The sequence below is a fragment of the Numida meleagris genome, chromosome 4 (genome assembly GCF_002078875.1).
Source record: "Numida meleagris isolate 19003 breed g44 Domestic line chromosome 4, NumMel1.0, whole genome shotgun sequence".
Lineage (NCBI taxonomy): Eukaryota > Metazoa > Chordata > Aves > Galliformes > Numididae > Numida > Numida meleagris.
Genome location: NC_034412.1, coordinates 49,670,527 through 49,687,090, shown reverse-complemented (window position 1 = coordinate 49,687,090; position 16,564 = coordinate 49,670,527). Strand labels below are relative to the sequence as shown.

At 43.4% G+C, this 16,564-nt stretch overlaps 1 protein-coding gene across 2 annotated transcripts in view; it reads left to right on the top strand.

Moving 5' to 3' along the window:
• The window catches only part of VEGFC (vascular endothelial growth factor C), an 87,893-nt gene that overhangs the window by 21,098 nt on the left and 50,231 nt on the right, over positions 1–16,564 (top strand). Inside the window, exon 1 of one of the 2 annotated variants that reach the window (XM_021396194.1) lies at positions 1,921–2,511. The exons of the other annotated variant lie outside the window; for it this stretch is intronic. Coding sequence (XP_021251869.1) covers positions 2,071–2,511 — 441 coding nt within the window. The 5' untranslated portion in view covers positions 1,921–2,070. Of the gene's footprint in view, positions 1–1,920; positions 2,512–16,564 lie in introns of those variants that run through there. 2 annotated transcript variants of the gene reach the window in all.

The following is a 16,564-nucleotide window of genomic DNA, read 5'->3' as shown; positions in this document are numbered from 1 at the left end:
AAAACTTAACCAGGCAAAGCCTAGAACTGTACTGCTACATCATTAGAGATCTCTTGTTAGTCATTTGTATTTTTAGGATCAATTCACTGCCAGGAGTATTAAGTGCTGCTTAGAACTTGTTGTCTACAAATTGTTCTGTAGGCTTTGGATATATATTTTCATATAAGTGAAATTTATTAAATCTTCATAACACAGTAGCTTATGCTTAATTTGAAGACAAGAGGAAGAATATTAATCACAATGTGATGGTAAAAACGAAAAATGATTTTAAATCAGAAAACCTTTAAAGTTTCCCATCTTTATTGGGACTGAAAGAAATACAGCCTGATTATGAGTGTTTGGCCATGATACTTTAAACTTGGTTTACAGTGTAACTGGTGGAAATGCTGGGGAAAAGGTATGGAATAAGAGTGCTAGTGAAGTGGAAAGTAGACAATGAAGCCAGATGATGCTGTGATAGAATGGCATGACAGTACGTTCAGTTTTGTTTTGGGATTTAGTGACAAAGAGATGCTCCTTGCATGATGGACTGTTGTTGAAATAAAACTGTGCATGATTTTGTCATTTTCTACACCAGTCTGTAATGCTTGAATTCAAGCCACTAATGCTGTGTTTCTGTGTAGAGAGGTTTAGCATCCTGCAGCATGCTCTTTGGCTTTAATCCTGTGCTTTGATCTGCAGCGCTGCAAGGGTCCATTGAAGAACAATAGGCTTCATAATGTATTTATGCTATTTTATGTCATCATAGCTGTTCTCTTTAACTTCTAGCCCAGTCTTCTCTTCATTGCTTCACTGCGTTGTGGGGATGTTTAAAAAAAAAATTGTTAGTGCTTCAATAACTTTGGAGTAACTATGAAAGCAGCTTTAAACATTCTCATTGCAAATGAAATGATTACTTCTTCCTTGCATCGGAATAATTCCTGTGTGTAGCAGGAAGGTGAAGTGCCATCTTGAAAGTGATAAGGAGTAACACAGAAGGCGCCTACATGCCTGCTAGGGACCTCTGGTTGTGTAACCCCTGGGGCGCTGCTCCTGAGCGATCACAGAGCGGGACTCCGAGGAGCAGGAGCAGTGTAATGTGAGCAGGCTGCCAGCAGCCAGCCCAAGCAGCCAGGGCTCTGCCCACACGGCGCGCTCCCTTACAGCCGTGGTACTAAACAACATTTAAAGGTGATGTAGAATCATTTCAAAAGCTTTTCAAACGTTTACGTGTTTCACTAATGCTGTCACATCACTGCTAGTACATGGAATGCTTCCGTTGGCACAGCTGAGATTTGAGCAGGCTGCACTGTTACTTCATTAGCAATGTGCAGTTTGTTGTGGTTTAACTTTTTTTTTTTCTTGTAAGCATTACTTTCAATCACAGTCTCAGTGGAACGTAGCATCTGTGCTGTTTATTTTGGGCTCTGAACGGAGTTGGAACTTCTGCTTAGAGCCAGCTCCAAGCTGTCAGTGATCAGAAGGAGGGTGCTCTTTGGGGTACTATGTTTTAATCTGACAAAGTGTTCCACTGCTCCGCTGTCTCGGAGAGGCCACCACCGCTCAACAAGGAGACGAGGAGCTGATTAGGGTTAAAGAAATCCTGCACGATTTCAAATGGGCTTCGGAGAGTCCTTTAACCAACTTCATCCGGCCGTTTCAGAGCTGATTTCCTCGCTGATTGACTGCAGCCCTCCGAGATCTTTGATTTGCCCTCGAGGTCCCGGTCCCGCTTTTTCTCTTGGGCCTGGACGAGCCCGGCTCCGCTTGATCTCCCGCGTCCTGCTCCGGCCCGCCGGCGGCAGGCGGCAGCAGCAGCAGGAGGAGGAGGAGGAAGGCCGGCCCCTCCCGCCGCTCGGAGCCGCAGGCAGAGGGCGCTTTCGCCATGCGCGGCCCCCGCGCCCGCCGCCGCGCAGCCCCAGGCGCCGCGCAGCCCCCGGCCGAGCGCTCCGCTCCGCGTCGCGCAGGCACCGGGCCGGGCCCCACGGGAGGGCGCCGGCTGCGAGCGGCCGCTGGGTCCCGCTTCCCTCCTTCCCCTCCCTCCTCCTCCTCTCTGCGCTTTCCACCGCTCCCGAGTGACCGCAGCCTCGGATGTCCGGTTTCCTGGTGGGTTTTTTACCTGGCAAAGTCCGGATAACTTCGGTGGGAATTTGCAAAGAGGCTGGGAGAGCTGGGAGCTCCCCTGCAGGCGTCCGGGAGCTGCTGCCGCCGCCGCATCTTCTCCATCCCGCGGATTTTACTGCCTTGGATATTGCGAGGGGTGGGAGGGGGGTGAGGACAGCGAAAGAAGGGGGGGGGGGGAAGAAAAGGAAAAGAAGGAGCCTCGGAATTGTGCCCGCATTCCTGCGGCTGCCCCGAGGTCCCGCTCCGCCCTGCCATCTCTGCACAATGCACTTGCTGGAGATGCTCTCCCTGGGCTGCTGCCTCGCTGCTGGCGCCGTGCTCCTGGGACCCCGGCAGCCGCCCGTCGCCGCCGCCTACGAGTCCGGGCACGGCTACTACGAGGAGGAGCCCGGTGCCGGGGAGCCCAAGGTAAGCTGCTCTGGGCGCGCGGCTCCGCTCCGCCTTGGAAATCCTGCTTGGGAAAGAGAGGAGAGGCGATTTTAAGAGTGGGGATTTATTTAAAGGAGGGGAAAAAAAAAAGTATCTTGGGTTACAGGATTGCTTAGGGAAAAAAAAAAGAGAGAGAGAGAATCCCCCGATTTCTCAAGAAACGCGGAGCACCTGACGACCAGCTCTGTTGCAGCCCCACTGCTTGGGGTGCAGCCGTGCCTGCCCCCAGCCGTGCCCGGCGCTCCCCACGTAGGGCAGGACTGGGCCCGGGGTGCGGTGAGGTGCGAGGAGCCGGAGAAATGGCCGGGGAGTGAGGTAGCCAGGGGACCGGGGGGAACGATGACAACAGAATCCCAGCCTTGCCGTTTGTTGAAAAGTCTCTCGGAGTTACTGACGCTTTAGATGACATACTGCTGTGTGACAGTTACAGAAGGTGTAACGTGACACTTCGAGCTGAAATTTCTGCCCAAGCACACGGTGAAGGTTCTGCTCAAATCCTCATTTTGCAGCCGCAGATGCCCACGAGTCTGTGCTAATTTCTATTTGGGTAGAAAGTTTTGTACCTTAGCACTGGAGTACCTTTCAGCAAGCGCTGTAGTTTTACTGTTCCTGCTATGCTGATGCATCAAAACGATGCCCAGCATGTGGAGCATAAGCGTGTGACATTATTAGGTGCACCTTTGATGTCTGAGCTTCGTAGCAGCCCTTACCCTCGGCTCATTGTTTTGGAGATTTGCGACATGCTTTCTGAGGGCGATCATGACCCGGCTCATTCATTATTTGCTTGGGAGGTGGAGTGTGTGGATTAAAAACTAAGCTGATATTCTGGTTGCTTGTTTTCTAGGTTAGCAGTGCTATTTTTGATCTGGTTGGAGGAATATGTTGAATGTACTAGTGCTACTTGTTTTACTGAATAGAAGTAAGGGAGGTTGTGCTGGAGTTACGTGGGAAGTTCTGATAGTGTGTGTTAGCTGTACGTGTATTTCTGATATCCAGACTGCTGCAGACCATACATTGTTCACAGAGCTTGTGCATTTCAAATACTGTTGTGTACTGGAAAAGGTTACTGAGTACAGTCTCTCTCCAAATGTTTTAATTACAGATGAATGCTTACATTGTAACGTTCTAAATGCTAGCAGGCTATCAGTGATCGTATTGCTTAAATGTTTATCCAGCACTCTTCAAAGCAAAGTGTTTAAAAATAGGAACACAAAATCAAGCCAGCAGCTCACTCTTATCACTCCAACTATTTATAAGAAAGGCAAAACTTAGAAAATGGTAAAAATACTCCAACTCTCTACAGTCCATGACTATAATAAGCCAGTTATTTAGTGACTGAAGCCCATGTTTGAGTTGCAAATCCCTGGAAGAGCTTGGGCTAAAAAGGTGGAAAGCATGAAAACTTGCCATGGTGTGTATCTAAGGGGCTGAGGCAGAACAGCTGATTGTGGAGAAATTCTCCTAAGTGATGCCGTGTTCCCATCTATGCATGAGCTGTAGATGGTGATTGTGTTTCTTGAAGGAAGCTCAGAGCCTTTTGGAGCTGCTGCTGTGGGGCACCGTGTAGAAGTGCGAGTGTTCCCTGGAAAGAAGGGAGCTGTGAGCAAGTTGAAGAAGGAAAGGTCAGGAGATGGGGCAGGGAGTGCAACAGCATGTGTTGAGCCATTGCATTAACAGGAAAGCGTTTTTGTGCCCGACTGATGGAGAGTAGTGGAGAATGAGAGAGATTCTGCGTCCCAGCAGGCTTCATCACGTTGGAAGTATTCAGCTGTGAGTTTGTTGCTTTTGCTGGAACTGCTTGAGGGAGTGAGTATTATGCATATTTGTTCCTGTGATGAGAGGACATGGGATGGCTGTCTGAAGTGATTAGATAAGATTAAATAAGTAAACTGTAAGTAATTGTTTTGAGGAAAATGTGATTATATTGTCAGTAAAAAGTCACTTGCTTGAACTTTCTGAACTTGAATGAAAAATGCACGATCGCTTGTGCTTGTGGCTGCTGTGGTTCCTGTTTTTACTTTCCATCCATACTGCTGCGTCGAATCACAGAATCATTAAGGTAGGAAAGACCAGTAAGATCATCCAGTTCAACCATCAGCTCATGCCTGTAATCGCATGTTAGCTGGTGTCTAAGTGCAGGTCGTACAGCCTCTTGGGTCAACTCTTGGCACAACATCTTTATTCCTCTTTACTCCTATTTTAAGAAGTTCAGCTGCAGGAACACTTTTTTTTTTTTTTTTTTAGAGTTTGGATGAAGTTGAGGATACTCCAACCTAAGAGGCAGAAAATAGAGTATTGTGTTTTTATGCAGGTGTGTAAGTGCTATATGTTAATGTTGTCCCGGAGATGTGCAGCCTGGAAGTGTTACAGATAGATGTGAAGAACTTATTTATAGCTCTTGCAGGGGCATGCTCTGCTGCAGCTGGGCACCGATAAGCATGTACAACACTGCCTTCCCCACCCTCCCTCCCCTTTCTTTTTCGTCTCTCAGCCAAAGGGTAAAGTTCATTACTTGACGAGATGACAGGGCCCAGATTAATACTTCTCAGACTATCTGTCTGGGCGGTGGGATGGGAAGGTATCATGCCCATAAATCATTGCTCTCGGATTTCCTGCACTGTGAGGGATTTCCCCCAGCCCACAGAAGCCTGCACAGCTGGCACCACTGCCTGGCACACGGGCGTGTCCCCAGTGCCTTGTGCTCATGCAAGGTCTAGGAACTGGGAACATGCAATGGGTACGCGCTATCTACCCAGGAAGTCAATATATTTTTAATAATAATACCTTATTGTTTGCTGAAAGCTTCAAAAGGAGCTGAAGGAGCTACATGGGCATTCTGGGTATGAACTTAAATTCCTAGGTTATTGAGATGGAAGCTTGACAGTGGCATGTACCTCAACTGAATTAATGGAATTATGGTAACAATAGCAGGAATAGGTTATTATGGTAACAATAGTGGTAACAGTAATTCAGTAACAATAGTGGGAAAGAAGATAGTGACATAGCTAGGAGGGCTTGCTGCAGTCACACCTTCTTGCTGTGCAGTCAAACTTCTGGGATTGTGTGACCAGACAAAGGCAATGCTGATCAACTGTTCCACATGACTTCATAAATACAGAAGAATTAATAGTTTTGCATTAGAGTGGGGATAGCAAATGGAAATTTGAATATATTTGAGTGTTCTAAGGTTCATCCCTGAAAATTATGATGGGGCCTCTCTATGCAGACAGCAATCCAGAACAACTTTGTGCTTTGATTCTATGATTTGCTTTTCTGCAATGAAAATAGGTGTGCTTACGTGATCTATTTATCTTGGCGATCTCCATCTATCTTGGATGCTGTCTCAGCTGAGGTATAACTTTATCACTATCGTTCTACTGTAAACCAACCTGACCAAATCATGAAATGCTGCTAGTTGATGGCTAATGGAGTTCAAGTGTTGTTAGTGTGGGAGGAAACGCAGTCTGGTAGTTTCTGAGATTTCTTCCTTTCCTTCCATCCTGGTGGTGTAATCTCAAACCTACGGTACTAAGGCCACCTCTGAATTTATGGCACGTGTGCCTTGATGCTGCATGCGCTGCTAAGAGATAAAGGTGAGTTTTCCACTCTGCTGGAGCACTGCTACTTGTCATAAACCTCATGCCTGGTGATCAAGCAGTGCTAAAATGAGCAGGTAGGGAGAAAGTGGTTTTTTTTTTTTTTTCTTGTTAATATTTTGTCTTCCACAACTTTCCTTTTCGGAAACATTGCCATTCTCTTTTCAGATGTACTTGCAAAGATGCTGTGTTTTTTGGAGGCATGGTTTGTATCAAAATCATCTAGGACAAATTAAATAATGTAATAGAACTTACTGTGAAGACTGAGAAAAGCTTCTGCAAGTGAAGTTGTTAAGCCTTTGCCTATCCTTTTGTGAGAGCTCTAAGAGCTCATGGCACTTTTTCTAGTCCTTGGTGTTAGTATGTGCATTCCTGGGTATCTTGAGTAAGCATGCTTATGTGTCTATGAGGGTTTTCACAGGATTGCTACTGACAAATAACTGCATTTTTGGAGACTCTAAAAAGCTTTGGGTATTATTTTAACTAACTGCAGTATTTGGAGGATTACAGAAACATCCCTTCAAAAATATTATTTTTAAGCTCGTTTAGGTTCAGCATGTGTTAAGCTTTTACGTGTTCTTTAAGGGTGTGTGTACTTGCTTATTTTAGAAAAAAATAAACGCAGACTAGCTGGTTTTGCTGTTGTAGCTAGAGTGGAGGTAACAATCATCTCCCATTGATAGTCTGCATCCAGAATAGGAAGTCTGTCTAGAAGCTCATGCTCTGCTGCTGCTTTTTGGAGTGTGGTTAGTGATTCATTAAAACAAAATGCTCGGAACAAAGGAAATCCATATGAAGTCAGACTGGTACCCTATCAACTTTAATATCCTTGTTTAATGTAAAAAATGTGCTACAGCTGTTTGTAGAATGAATTATAAGAAATACCAAGTAAGGTTGTTATTTGAAAGATGTAGGCTCTTTCAAAGATCTGTAAGAGTTGGATGTCTTGAATCTTGTTTAATGACTAGGATAGCTGTAACTGATTTTGTTGTTATAAGCATTCAGTACCTGTTACTTGCAGCCGAGGAGGTTGGGGAGGGAGGATATCCACCCTGATTTTTTTTAATCTGAGTGATATATAGTACCAAATTCCCCTTCATGCATTTATGCAGCCATTACAGTCTTTTATGCTGATGCATAAATTGCAGCAGAGTTTTAAATTAAAACATTGATAGCTTAGAGTAATACTAGGGTGTTGTTTGTTGAATTCTTATTATGTAGGAATTTGTCAGCTTGTTTTCCTAATATTAACAGGCTTTGTATTTATGTCACCAACAGGTTTTCTGGTGCCATAATATGTAGGTCATTCTGAAAATAATGCCTCCTATTTATTTCCATGGAAACTACAACAGATACGAAGAGCACCATTTGATAGAGCAAACTCTCAGATCAAAACACTGTTTTGTGACATAGTCACTCCTATTAACTATACATTTTCATCAGAGATGAACTAGAGCCTGCATACCGCTCTTTCAAAAAATCTGCACCAGTGGAGGTGACCCACTGCTTCATAATTGCAAGAGAGAGGCTGTCTTTTTCTCTGGCCTGACTCTGGAAGTTCCCAGCTTTCAGCTTAGTCAGCAACATGATGCACCAGTCAGAGTTGGTGGGTTGACTGGGTTCCAGAAAATACAGAAGGATCATTCCTTCCCTATCTTAAAAGACAGTGCACATCACTTTATCTACTGAGGGCTGTGTCTTGAACTTTTTCTTCAATGAGAAATTCACATGTTGCCACTTCATAGACTGTTGTTTTACTCTGGCTTGTAGTGTTAACACTAGATTTTGTCACCGGTAATGATGCGATTCAGGAAACTGTCACCTTCAGCTCTGTGTTGGTTCAGTAGATGCTGATGAACTTGCATACAGTGTTCTTTTTGTTCCTGTGTGAGTATTCATGGAACCCACGTGGTGCAAATTTTGCAATATCTCAATATTGCCACCATTGTTTCAAATGTACTGAAGCTGATATTCAGCTCCTTACACAGTTCCTTGGTCATAATCCTCTGATTTGTGTGGACCAGCTGATCAAGATGCTCTTCATGTCATCGTGTGACAGCTGTGCATGGCCATCCGGAATGTGGCTTGTCTTTGATGTTGCTGTCACCACTGGTGAAACGCACTGCCCACCACCTCACTTTGCTCACATCCATTGTTTGGTCTCCACAAACATTCAACAAGTTTCAATGAATGCCGATGTGTGCCATTTTTTTTTCCCACATGGAGGACTTCAATTCCACACTTTTGCTTCTTATGCACTTGCATGTCAGACTCATTCTGTCAGACTGCCCCTCTGCTGCCATCTGCCACACAGCAACAACATGTGATGGAATATTGGTGGGAAGGTTCAGCCTCTACTGCCATACCACCAACATCCGCCTCTGACATCGTGGGCCAACGTCATAAAATAGGAGGCATTATTTCAGATCAGCCCTCATAGTAATGCTGTGTGGTATTTTTTTTTCCTTGTGTCTCATTTCAGACTTCAGTTAGGAAATAGCTAAAACATAAGTCATTTGCTCTTCTAGTCTTGTACTGTAATAATGGTGAGGTCAATCTCTCTCGCTTCTTAGTCATTTTTCCTTTTCTTTTGAAATTTCTTAATGTGTCTAGTATGGCTGTAACTGCTTACAAGTATTTAAAGACTGCAATTGCCAATGGAGTGAGTAAGTGTTTCGGTGAGATGCTCCAGTTAGCAAAGTAACCAAGAGGAATGAAGTTCATTAAAAGGAAGACAAAAAGCACAGGAAAATGGTGACTGGAAAAAAAAAATAGTAGTTGGTAGACTTCAGCTGGACTGTAGTTTTCCCTAAGTACGTGTGACTTCTCTTTTTGTCATCTTTCTATATAACGTGTTGTCTTCCTAGAAGAGGGTACTGACGCAATATCTCTTCCAAATGAAATTGTGCATACATTGTTTGGGGCGAACTTCAAGGAAAAATGATAGATTGTGAAAGTAACCTGAATTATATGATACTGCTATCACCCTGATTCCCGTTGGAGGTTTTTGTATCCTGTTCCTCATAGAGGAGAGCAGGGCTTTTTGTCCTGGACAAGGGAAAATACTGGCAAAGAACTTGGAGAAGCTTTGGAAGATGCCAGAAAGTTATACTGGGGAGCAGGGCGCAGGGTGTTTGCGTTTGATTCGTAGATGTTGCAGCCCCTCGATTACCCTGTCTATTTGTGTCTGTGTTATGAAATAAGCATGTAATGTCAAGAATCAGACGTTGTCTGTGCCATCCAGAGCAAAGTGCTTTACACCATAAAACAGTTTCATGTTTTTTGCTTTCTTTATTCAAGAATTGTGCTCAGTTCCCAGAGAGATTATTTCTTTTAACAGCTGTAGTGCTTTGTAACTTCCTCAGTTCTTTTCTGAATGAGATTTGTAATGCCCCACATGCATGAGCATGAAAATTTCCAGCACTTGAAAAGATCGTCAGAAACAGTAGACGTCCTACTAGAAATCATTCAGAAAGAGCAAAATTAGTCTCTAGCTGTTCTTCAACTTTATTTAACTGCAGAATTCAGGAAACCACCTTGCATTTGTAGTGGACTACTACAGCTGTGCAGTGTGTGCTTGTTGCATCACAATATTTACAGATAAAAGAAAAACTAGCCAAGTGGAACTTAACATTGTTTAGCTGCTGTCTACTTATTTTGTGATTTTTTTCGTGATTCATGAGTGTGATGTTTTGTTTTTCAAGTTCACCATGAGAGATGCAGCAGGTAGTAACCTCTGTTTTTTGCTGCAGAAATGTTTACAACAGAGAAGCAAAGAAATTGTAGAGGTTGAGGTATCGCTTGCAGGTCAAATAGTGATTTTTGCCAGTGCTGTGTTTTCATTCTAATAGAAGTAAGAGCGATCCCCTCCTTTCCACATAGGTGGCTTAACTTTCATTACCTCAAAGTATCCACATATACAGTCATGTGAGGAAAAGCTGATGGTGATTGTGTGAGATATCCTGTCAGCAGATGTTGGGATCTGTGTTTCTGCTCTCTGCTTGGAGTCCTGATTTTGCAGGATTCCTGCTGACGAAGCAGCTGAAGACAGCTTGCAGGAGCTTCCTTTTATGGCCCCTCCTGGAGCCCAAAGCGAGCCCAAGTGGACAACATTGCAAACCTGTCTTTGTACTCAGGGAGTCATAAGCACTGAGACTTGGATCTGTGGATTTAAATTCACACTTAATTGTATTTAAAAGTTCTCTAACAAAGATGAGCTGCAGGATCTGGCATGTATTGGTGGTCTCACTTTGTGCTGCATACGTATTACAAGAACTGTACATGGAGAAAGAAAAATTTCACTATGGCTTAAAACCTAAGGAAAGCCCAAATGAAAGCAAGTTTTAAGGGGGAGCGTGATTGAACAACTTAGCTTTGGATGCTTGGATATCCTTTTGGTATGCATTTAAAAAAAATAAATCAGTATTACTTGGCCAGTCTTGCCTTTGAAGCCCTGCAAAGGCTCAAAAAAAAAAAACCCAAAACCTTGACTTGTCGTTCTTCTCAACAGACATCTGCTAGGTATTGCAAACTGTGACAGCATAATAGCTTCTGCAATTTGGTGACAAGGAGGATACCATGAAAGCAGGTCTCACTGGAAGTCAAAGCATTTTTATTTTGTATCTCTAATAAGATAGTTTGTTATCTGCTGTAATAGTGAGGGCAGAAATCTGCGAGCTTCCAGTCTGTTTTTTCAGAGAACATAATTCCTACTATTTCTTGTTAGAAATAACACAGAAAAGGCAAATTCTGTAACGTCCATTATTCTGCTTGTGTCATGTGTATTTGTATCTGGCAGCAGATACATTTGATAGAAACAAGCTTTGCCTTTCAATGTAATAGTGCCAAGACTGTTCGTAGAGGCTGTATGTATCACTTCATGGAATTCCTAATTATGGTTAGGCTGATAGTGTAATTAACTAAGGAAACTAAGCAATGAAATTGAGGTAGTGCCTCAGTGACGTTTGTCCTTTGCCTAGGGACAGATGTTTCCAAATTAAAGCGGAGCCCTGCGACTTCCTCTTCACCACACCCGCTCCCAGCAGATCTTGCATAATAGGCAGAATGCTGCTGTGGTACAAACGTGACCATTTACTTCATGTTTCATTTTATTCATGTATGTCCAAGGCACTCTTGTTAAAATTTAAACATTTCTTTGCAGTAAGGAGTTGATTTTTATGTTGTTTGCTTTTTAATCCTCTATATCTATAATATTGTAATGTTCTGTGATTTGGAATAAGTGAGACAATCTTGCTAATAATCAGCGGGCCTTTACTGTTGAATCACAGTAGGTTCAGTGACGATGGAGAAGTGCTTTTTCCAGGAAGGAAGGTAAAGATGGACAATGATTGTCTTTACATTTGGACATGTTTCTGGTTGGCTTAGGATGAGCAAGAAGAGGAGTTCTGAGTATTTCTTTCTAACATAACTATGGAGAGACTGATGAGATAGTAAATCTCTGAAGCACAGTAAATCTCTGAAAGCACGCTGAACTGTGATCTTGCAGCAGGAGGTAGGTTGGGGGACAGGGGAAGGATTTTCAGAGGCCAGGGCCACATTCCTCAAGGGAGAGGGGAAATAGCTGCTTGATTTCATGAGGCAGAACTAAAGAGTTAGGCAAACTCTAAACTGAACAGTCATGGTTAATCTGGATTAACAGCATAAAAAAGCTCTTTGTAGTAATGAAACTCTTTGAATATTTTAGCACAGCAGTTTCAGGAAATTAATGAAATTTTCAAATCCTCATCTCTTATGACAGGTGGATGATCTGTGTTTTTCTCTTGAACTTCTGAGTTTTACTCCAAGAATAGTCACCTTGTGGTATTTATTTTGAGTACTGAAGTAATGCAAGAGTAGCATGGTGGCTGTACCCAGTCAGACAAAATGCCTGGTTAGGTCTTCACACCATTTCAGTGGTATTCAATGCAAGCAACCTCCTTGCACATCTTGCTGCACATCCACTAAGCGTGCACAGAGTCCCACTGATGTGACAGGATGATGTGGAGAAAGATGTTGCTGGAGACCTCGTCCACAGCACATAATGTGGAGCAGTCTGTCCCCCAATTTGTTCCAGGTGAAGGCTATCCTTTAGCCACAGGCACATCTCTTCCTGCAAGAAGACAGACCCAGTGAGTCCTGATGCCCAAAGATTTCTTTCTTGCTTCACTGATCACCTATGGTTCCTTTGTTGCACAGCATCCAGCTGATTTGTCCCCAAACCATTCCATGGCAATAGTTCAGCAGGTTTATACTCCACTTGCATTCTTTCTCTTCCTTTGTGTCCCGCAAATTGAGTTCAGGAGGATCCCCAAAGCTGAGTGTGTGAGTGTGTTCCTGCTGCGTGGTCAGCTGGAGCAGGAAAATCTGTCAGCAGGCACTGGCAGGGGCAGTGGGGGGAGATGTTTGCAGGGTCCGGGCTCATCATGTTTTTTTTAGTGAGAGGGCAACCATGGCAACGTGCACCTGGCTACAGCCACTCTTCTGGCTCTTCCAGTACCTCTTAGTTGGGATTTTTGGCTGCACTTTTTCTTTCCTTTTTATTTATGTCCTTACCATTCAAGGCCCTGCCAAATTACAGGACCTACTTGACAACCTCCTTCTGAGCACAAGAAATGGAAAGTGTCACTACATGCTTACAGGCTGTTGGCAGCAGGGCAGCTTGTAGGCTTTCTTGTCTTCAGTGATGATGGGGGGATGCTTTTGTTTGTTTGTTAGATTTTAATTTTAAAATGTTACAGTTGACTTTTCTCCTGTACATTGTCAAGGTGCTTATTGAGCCCACAGAAGCTTTTGACGTCAACAGCTTTTTCTATTAAAGCTTTTTCTACTGAGCTTTAAGTAGGTGTTCTATTTGCATATGTATTTAAAATAGTAAAACTGAAAGAACTGTTCCTTTTATTTGCCTTGATCCTGACACCTGTTGATAATGTATGGATCTTCTTTCATCCTTATTCTGGACAATGCAGGGAACAGTTATGTTCATACTGCTTGTGATTTTGTTGAGCTTCCTTCTCAGTTGTTCTTTCTGAGGTTAACAATCCTTCATTTATATAACCTGTTTCTGTTAATGAAGGTGTTCCTCATACCTTTCTAGGTTCTCTTTAAGACTGTGGAAGAAGGAGAGGGGAGAGCCAGGAGTGCTCAACAGTTTTCCGGATGTGGGACACCACATCCAGACTAATTCCACTTAGTTCAGAAGTCTCTTGATTGGAGAGTATTTTGTAGCATGTCCAACACAAGCATGATTAAAGTGCCTCTTTAAAAGAACTGCCGTATTTATATTGGAGAATTGGGTGAGGAAGGCATTTCATAGTTACTTACTTCCTCAGAGTTCTCATAAAAGCTGTTCTTAGAGGCCTGCTTCAAGATGATGCATGATTATTTAACCTATGCATTCATTATGCTCTGAAAGTGTTTTTCTGCCTGCCACATGTGCACAGTGAGAGTTAGTGGGACTAGTTACCCTATGAGTTATAAACCATGGTCTGTATATTTAATGTCCCTAAGTACTTTCTTTTCTGCTGTTTTTTAAAGAACTGAGATGTATTCTTGAAGTAATTGGAAATATGCCAGCGATCTTGTACAGGCTGTTTACACCTGTTAACAATAAGATGCTACTGTCATGCAAGGTTTGTGAGAGCTTGGTTATGTGTAGTAATGCAATGCATCTGACTGAGCAAATTTATCATTAATCTACTCACACTTGCAAATTTTTAGATACATGCCAGGCCTAGCCTAAAGCCTAAGAGTACATGAAATGCCCTATAGGGGCAGACTTAAGTCTGTCTAGACAAGTGTTTTGCCTCTGATAGTTTCAGCAGAATGTGGTATTTAGGGAGAATGCCTGGGCTTAGTTGCTCTCTGCTGGTCACTCCCTCATGTCCTCTGAACATCTCTAGTTGGCAGACCCAGGATATAAGAGGATGCATTCATGCTCCTTCCCTTTACTGTCTGTTTGTTGAATGGAAACAGCCAAATGCTTTCATTTCAGTTACAGTACTACCATAGACAGTGATCTGTATTAAACTAAGGAAGGGCATATCAGCAAGTATTGCTTACCTTCTGCTTTGGACCTTGTCTGTCAGTGATGTGAGTTGAGTGTTTGGAAAACTTCTTATTGCTACACTGAAGATTTACAATCACTGTTTTGCTGTGATTCCGTCTAAATAATGTGCCACTCTACAGCCAAGTAGTACCTATTAGTACATATTAGTAGTCCTGTTGGACACTGCAACTTTAAATGTAGTATGTGAAAATGGATATTGGCTTGCTATTCCAGTAAAATCAAGCGTTCAGAAGTTAAAAAATGCTAGAATTAAAATTCCCTTTTTTTGGTGGTGTACTAATACTTTTTGGAGATGCGTAATTTCCAGAAACATTTAAGAGAATACCAAAAATGCTTACAGTTATATCATCCACATCCACAGTGTTTCCAGTAGTCATGAACACTGTGCCCAACTTCTAGGAGTGCTGGGAGCTTTACCCTTCCCCTGATGCCATCTCTGCTGCCATCGTCCCAGCTGGTTCTATCCTCCATGCTCTGCCTATCCTGCCTGGCAGAATGGGTCTTAGTGTTAGCAGGTGTTAACACTGGCCTAGTTCATTACTGCAGCATACTTGGAAGCTGTGAATTCATAACAAAACTGATCCAGCTGGTGGAGGGGTCATAGAATGGCTTGTGTTGGAAGGGGCCTTAAAGATCTTTCAGTTCAAACCTCCCTGCCATGGGTGCAGTTGCTAACCACCAGATCAGGCTGCCCGGGGCCCCATCCAACCTGGCCTTGAGCACCTCTAGGGATGAGGCATCCACAGGTTCTTTGGAAAGTGGAAAGATGGAAGCATATGTGTTAAGAACTTTTTTGTGTTCCCCCTACACACATACTCTTCAAGGCAGCACAGGGTAAATCCTAACACAGCTGAGGTGTGGATTCTGTCTTTCATCTCCTTTGCTGAGCATCTCCTGTGTGAATAACTCCAATTGCATGCTGCTTCCCTTCCTCACGCCATGGTTTAGACTGATCTCTTGCCTTCCGCCCTGTGCCTATCCCTCTAACCTCTAATTATCTTTTGTTGTACACATTAATGCCAACTAAGCTTCACGAGGCTAACAGAGCTCTTCTCTTCTCTCTTTGGCTCTGTGTGTAACAAACTCAGTCCCAACCCAGGTCCCTGCTCAGTGTCACCATCTCCCTCCAGCTTCAAACCACTTCTTCTCTACTTCTCTGGCTCTTTCCTCTCAGATCCAGCTGCAAACTGTAGTTCCCTTTCCTCTCCTTCCTTTTCCCCCGTCTTCCTCTCAAGGCAGCCTCCTTTTTCTGCCTTCCATCTCCCTCTGCACTCAGGTTCCTCCCGTTTCACTCCTTGCTTTGGGATCTCTGAGACCACAAGAGAGAAGAATCTTACTGCTGTCACCTCATAATCTGTTACAAGCTGGAGCTGCCTCCACACAGAGAGATTTCTTCAGTAGCTTCAGAATTCTCACCGATCCTTGGTTCAGCCTTTCTTCTTTTATCAGAGCAATCTGCCAAAGGCTTCCTTGGAATCTCATGAGTTGCAACAGTTGGAAAACATATGCTAGGCAAATTTTGCTGAAGTTAATAAAGTATGCCCCCAAGACACCTGTTTCTTTCGCTTTCCTATCACTCCAGGTCATACTTCCCTGACGATTTAGGGTGCTACAAATCTGTAGAGAACAGGCTGCATGGTTTTGATGTGGGCAAAACCAGACTTTAGGATAGTTCCCCTGTGGAAAAAAAAAAAGGAAATCAAGCATCAGGTTAAAGTCAGTCATTGAATAAGCAGCTAGAAGCAAGGTCTTACATGTGGAAAAAGGGAAACAGTTCCAGGTGAAGTTAAGCAGTTTAAGCTGTTGTTTAGTTCTACTAGCCAAAGCAGCATTCCTATTGCCCACCTACTTGTTTGTTCCTTCTGGAGGGCCAGTGTAGGTATGTTGAGCTTCTTCTGCAACCTGCTTTACCTTTTTGCTTCACGTGTGTGCACAAGGGGTTGGGATGCAGAGATGAGAAGCCGAGAGCAGGTAGAACAGGGCATTTCTCATGGCTAGCCTAGGACATTTATTGAACAATAACTTCAGATCACAGTGGTACAGCTAGCTTTGCTTCAGGGGCCTTTTTTTTTTTTTTTCCTCCTTTGCTGTGTGCTATGATACAAAAGAAACAGTATTAGAGCACAAAACATCTTGAAGAAGGCACTAATCCTTTGGAAGGAGCTCATTTTTATTGTCTGGATTTATCACATTTTATCTGCATAGAAGTTAAGTGACTGATTTGTGCTGTCTGGACTCCTTCATAACTAGAAGACAGATAAAGGCACCTATTGAGGCATACAGAACACTACCAACCACTGTTTCAAGTTCTTTTCTAATTTTCAAGCGTCAGAAGTTATAATTTTGAATTGGGCATACTGACTGGGGGCAT